Source organism: Orycteropus afer, unplaced genomic scaffold, assembly GCF_000298275.1.
Source record: "Orycteropus afer afer isolate SDZICR_OR568_19922 unplaced genomic scaffold, OryAfe1.0 scaffold00038, whole genome shotgun sequence".
Classification (NCBI taxonomy): Eukaryota; Metazoa; Chordata; class Mammalia; order Tubulidentata; family Orycteropodidae; genus Orycteropus; species Orycteropus afer.
Window position 1 is genome coordinate 7,229,551 of NW_006921625.1, and position 6,000 is coordinate 7,235,550.

Sequence of the window (6,000 nt, forward strand, 5' to 3'; positions counted from 1 at the left end):
TTTAGAGACAAGGCAACAGAAGACCAGAAAACTACCATTGCCCCCTGCCCTGCCTCCGCAAATAACATGCGTTCTCTATGTTTGCTTGCCAGCTGCCCCCTCCCCGACTATTTCTGCAAACACATTATGCTAATTTTTTCACAGCAACCTGTAAAGAAGCAAAGTTGGAGCAGCTGCACTTGGGGGAGGGAACAGCTGGTCAACAAACATAGAAGGTAAGTGTGATTTGTTGAAAAAATATGGGACCTCTGTGTTCTTGAATCTGGAGCCAGATTCAAAAATACACGAGAAGGAAGAAGTACTCAACATAAAAAGTGGGGTTTCCACCCTCTGCATAGATCACAGAAAACAAACATACTATAAGAAACAAAGTGGACTGATGAAATAATTCACTGTCATTTGAATGATCATTTCTAACACATTCTCAAATGTATTTAATGAAAATACATCTCCACATTTTTCCAAATATTGTCTTAGCAATTAAAATACAAAGGTGATTGAAAAAATAAGACATCAGTACGTATGCTTATCACTTCTTTTTTTGGGGGGAGGAGGGTGAATGGGCAAACTGATCTTTACTTGGCTGACCTGGAAGGCTTGCCCTCATCTCGGGCATTGGCCTCAGCTGTTTACCAAAACTCACTGTACAGTATTTACAGCAACCTGCTAGAGACGCAGTGGCCTCTGAGCAATTAGGGAAGGGGTCAGAATAAGCCGGGGAGCCAACCTCTGAAACCAAGGTGGAGGCAGAAATCTCTCGGTGTGATTTGAGGGAAGAATAAGGGCGAAAGGATAAGGGAGGCTGGTGAGGTAGACGTGAGGGAGGAAGTTGAAGTATCTAGCAGCCTTTGGAGCAGAGATGGGCAGAGTCACCTAGACAGAGTCCTGAAATTCTGATTTGGCGTTTGAAGGGGAAAAGCTACCATAAGCCACTTCTGTGAGAAAAGGCAGTTAGACTCTTACAGACCAAACCTCCCATCACCCCTTCGTATTCGTGGGACAGGGGCCTGAGAAGGTGAGAAAGAGATGTCTACACATGGCATCCTCAAAAACATGAAGAGGACAAGGGAAAGAGAATCGAGGGAGCCAGCGACAGTGTAATAAACGGGGAGACCACCAGGGCTCCGGCACAATGACAGGCAACGACGAAGGCTGTATCTCCGAGGGAATCTACGCGGGAAGCTTGTTCTCCAGAACTAAGAGCTGCCTCCCCTTCTTAAAAAGAAATTCAAATTCCAGTCCCTGGTTTTCCCAGGAGACACACAAGACATGGGATGTAATTAAGCGGCTGCCTCTCTTCTGGTAACATGGGATGATACAGTTTACCTTCTCTGCTTTGTTATTTAAAAAAAAAAAAAAAAAGGCTGAATTTGTAAGTCATGATGGGGTACAACTTTGGAAAGGGAGAGTTGCCTCCACAGCCCTTTGGCTTCCCAGGCCGACCTGAGCCTTGGGTTGGGGAGTTTAACATCCCACCATCCACTCAGAGGCGAGAAGAGCCCTACCTGGTGTATCCTTTCTGGGCAGCGACCATCAGAGCAGTAAAGCCAAACTTATTGGGAACATCAACCTTGACGTTGCTTGGGAGAAACACAGAGAGAAGAGGTTAACATGCTGTGTATGGCTCCCTGTAGGCTGGCCATGACAGCACTGGCTGGGCTCAGGTGGCTACGATGGTTCATTTTACCGAAAATCCCTATTTCTTCTGGGCCATTAAGTTTCTGTTGTCGTAGACTGCCCTAATATTTTAAAAGATTCAAATGTACAGGAATAGAAGAGCAAATTGCTGTAATTTCCCTTAAAATAGGCCCTCCTTTCAACTCAAAACCATTGTGTGCTGTGATAAAACCACCCGTGAAGAGCGAAGCGTCTTTGAATTCTGAGCACCCATCTGCTGCAGACGTGCTCGGCTCCACCCGACAGGAGCCTGCCTTTGTGAAGACCTGTGTTTTTCTCTCAAATCCCCGTCACCTCCTCATCTTGAAGTGATGTCAGTCAAAGAAGGAAGCGAAGCTGCTGGATGCCAGCCGGGAGGCTTGGGCTGTCTGTGGGAACACTGTCATCTCCAACCTAGAGCCCCGGTTCACTAATGGCACTCAGAATCCTGACTCTAGATAGCCTTGTCTATTTTCATGTAGATGGCAGCTGCATATGGGAGCCCCTCTGAGGTGAGTGTCCTCGCCCTTGCCTTCTGAGGTCTCAGAGTCTCTCAACTGAGAAACCAGCCAATGCTCTCATTCCCTGACCCCATCAGCAAGCAGCTTTAAGTGCTCCGGGGTGAGACCTGCCTGAGTGCGTGACATGCAAGCAGGGGTCAGAAATGGTTTCTAAGAAGGGCTGACCCCCAGACAGGTCATCTCCTTTGATCATTTTACTGAAACAGTTACAGAATATACCATAAGCTTACAGTCAGTCTCTCCCTCACTGCACTGCACTCACCGGGCACCTCACATCCACTCTGGAGCTAGATTCAAAGGCCCAGGAAATGTTAGGGGAGCAAAATAAAGCCACATCACACCCACACACTTTGTGGGCATTTATTTAAAAAAAAAAAAAAAAAAGACCTGGTTGAACCCTCTCACCCTCCTTGAAGGATTCGAATAAGCAGCTCTTCATCGTTCACGTTGACAGCGCGATGGAAGTGCTCGCTACTTATGGGTTCCCCTAAAGAGATGAGAACGAGCAGTCATCAGAGGGCAGCAGCAGAAGCTTCCTCCCGGCCCCTCACCATCTGTGCCCTTGAGCCCATGAGCACATTCACCTCCATGAAGGCACTTGGCCATCCAGTGAGCCCAGCTTGTCCTACCATCACTGCTTTCCCTGAAAAAGACCATGCCTCCACACGACAGGAACAACATGCAATCTGACCTAAAGCTTTGGGGGGTCTGGGTGGTGCACTGATTAAGTGCTCTGCTGCTAACTGAGAAGTAGGTGATCAGAGCCCACCAGCTGCAGGAGAAACACCTGACAATGTGCTCCCGTAAAGGTTACAGCCCTGGAAGCCCTGGGGGACAGTCTACTCCGTCCTGTATGGTCACTATGATAGGAATCAACTAAATGGCACACCACAATAGAGTCTGGGACATTTTCAAGTTATCAAAGTATTGCTTTGTGAATGTTATTTTGCTATTTGATAACAATCCTTTCAGATTTCATAAGATAGGCTAGAGTTCTGCAGACTCTTCATTATTCTTTAACCATGTTCATGGCAGATGCCAAGCCCAATTGGCACAACATACTACACAAAAACATTGTTTTGCATCCTACTTTGTCGAGTAGAGACTGGGATCTTAAAAGCTTCTGAGAACCCATCTAAGATACAACAACTGGTCTCTACTCATCCAGACCAAAGTAGAATAAAGATATGTGGAACAATTAGTCCAAAGGACTAGTGGACCTCAGCCTACCTCACCCTGAGACCAGAAGAACTAGATGGTGCCCAGCTACCAGGGTCAACTTCTTGGAAAGGGACCAGTGCAGAAGATCCTAGACAGAGTGGAGAAAATGTGGAAAACTCAAAGTCATGAAAAAAAGACGTGGCTTACTGATCTGAGAAAGTGCTGAGATCCCCAAGACTCTGGCTCCTAGTCACCCTTCAGGCCCAAAATTAAACTTAATCCCATGGCTTTCAGTCAAAAAACTGGCCTACAAAGTGAGCAATTACATGAGGGAGGTACACACCGACAATCAAGCCTGGGAGATCAGAAGGGCAGCGTTTGCACAGGGAGAAAGCTCAGAGGGCAGGAATGCAGAGGAAAGGAGGCCCCGGGAGGAGGTAACCACAGGGAGGAGGTGGGCATTGCAAACAATGTCATGAAACAAAATGAACTACTGAATGGAGAATGAATTTGCTCTGTACACTTTCCCCCAAGTAACAATAAATAGGCCCAAAGCCAAGTTAAGACTTAATGTCTCCTTAAAGGAAAAGCTCAGCTATAGCAGCAATGTACCTGTTCTGTCAGAAAGTCATCACGCTACTTGGACAACAAGCAATAAAAAGACTGCTTTAACGTCTGCTATCCAGAACCTTAACTTGTCCCAGGACACGATACTCATGTGGCCTTGTCTTTCCTGAGCACTGGGGGCACGAGGGCTCCTCCACAGGGAGGTGGGGCTCCACCACAAAGTGGGCAGAACAGACCAGAAGCAGGCATCTAAGGAACATGAAAAGCAACAAGCGGCCCTTTGTCTGGGAACGTGAGCTCCTCCCAGAAGAGGAGTGGGCACGAATTCAGCAACGAGGCACAAGTTCAGGTCAAGGACAAAGGACAAAGTGGAAACCACCCATGCTGCACCTCCATAAGGCACCAACCTACCTCATGGCTCTACTCACTTCACATGCCAACCTCCAGCTCTGAAGTAAGTATCACAGACTTACGTCAAATAGGACCGTGAAGCACTCGCAATGGCATGAGGTCACGGCCTCCACACCTGTCTGCTGTGGAGGTTACAGACGCATGGTGGCAGCTGTCATCCTGTCCTTTGGTACAGCCCCTCCAATCTTGTCATGCCCAGTCTCTTCCCACACTTAGAACACCTCCCTGGCCCAGACAGGCACTTGAGTTTATGATCCCTGTCTGGAGAAGGTCTCATTCACTCACTCATTCAACACTGAGTGTCTCATGTGTCAAGTCTAATGCTGGACACCGGGGACCTTAGAGACTCAGACAACATTTCCATCGCAGTGCCCACTTCTGGCCCACACTGACTGAGCGCCTAAAAGGCAACAGCCGCCACTCTGGAACCCGCCCCCCCCCTGCCCCCCGGGTTCCTGCAGGGCTCACCCCACCACTGCACCTGCCTCTTCCAGTCGGGCCTACAGAGGTGCCTCGGCCATTGGCCACAGGCTGCAGGAAATCTCTGCTCCCCTCCTTACACTGGGGGCCTCTGGAGAGTCAGCTCTCTGGCACAGGCACCACCTGACTCGGTTTCCTAAGGTTTCAGCCATGCACAGGGAACCATGCCAAGTACACTGGGAAAATAGGGAATGGAACAATGAAGGGGTGGCTGTGGGAACCCCCATCAGCAGACATCCTTTCCTTTTTCCTGGTATAAGATAAATTTATGCCAAGTTAACATTGTTCTAAATTAATGCTCTTGTCTGCTAGAGCCTGCCAACCTCCTAAGGACTGTCCTCAGCCACAGTATACTTCCTCTTTGTCATCCCACACACATTTTCAGACCCAAAGCTTCTAACGGAAGTATCGTGATAAACCAATGACAGCCAGGCCCACAGCCACCCATGGACTCTCAACAGAGCTCATCCTAGCCTGGCTAGTCTCAACATGGAAGGGTGGGGGATGGGGAGGCCAAGGGTTTTGCCCCATCCCCTGGGCTCTGGCAATGTCTGGAGACATTTTCGGTTGCCACACCCAGGGCAGGGTCCTACTGGCACCTAGCGGGTCAAGACCACATATGCTAACTGAGCAGCCCACCACGTACAGGACGGCCCCACACCTATCCAACCCAGACAGCACCAGTGCCGAGGCTGAGCGGCTCTGGACTAGAGGATATGGACTTAAAATGACGTCATGGGATCCTGCCACCTTTAGGTGGACAAACTAAGCCCCTAGGAACATTCCCTTCCCTCCAGCTCCCTAGAAAGGAGGGAAAGACTGGTGGGGTTGTCAGTCTCTACTATTCCACAAAACAGCCCCCCCACACACACACACACACACACACACTTCTACAACCCTCAAATGTCAATTACCACCAAAATGTACAAACAAGTCATCTACACAGTCACCTATAAGAACACACGAGGCACACTGCATTCCTGTTAAGTTTTAAAACATGGTATCCTAAATCAAACTTTGTGAATTAAGCTGTATACAGGACTGTCTACATGCTTCTCAGAGTCTCCTTCAAACCACAAAACTGAGGCCTGGAAGGTTGAGTGGGTGGTCCGAGGTCCCAGCTAGTACCAGGCAGCTAGTACCAGAGCAGCTAGTACCAGGCAGCTAGTACCAGAGCAGCTAGTACCAGAGCAGCTAGTACCAG

The 6,000-nt window shown here is 48.7% G+C and overlaps 1 protein-coding gene across 1 annotated transcript in view; it reads right to left on the reverse strand.

Moving 5' to 3' along the window:
• FANK1 (fibronectin type III and ankyrin repeat domains 1) overlaps window positions 1-6,000 on the reverse strand; it is a 28,453-nt gene that overhangs the window by 7,978 nt on the left and 14,475 nt on the right. The window contains exons 3-4 of the mRNA XM_007936891.1: window positions 2,583-2,664; window positions 1,506-1,580 (exon numbers count right to left, since the gene is read on the reverse strand). Coding sequence (XP_007935082.1) covers window positions 1,506-1,580; window positions 2,583-2,664 — 157 coding nt within the window. The remainder of the gene's footprint in view (window positions 1-1,505; window positions 1,581-2,582; window positions 2,665-6,000) is intronic.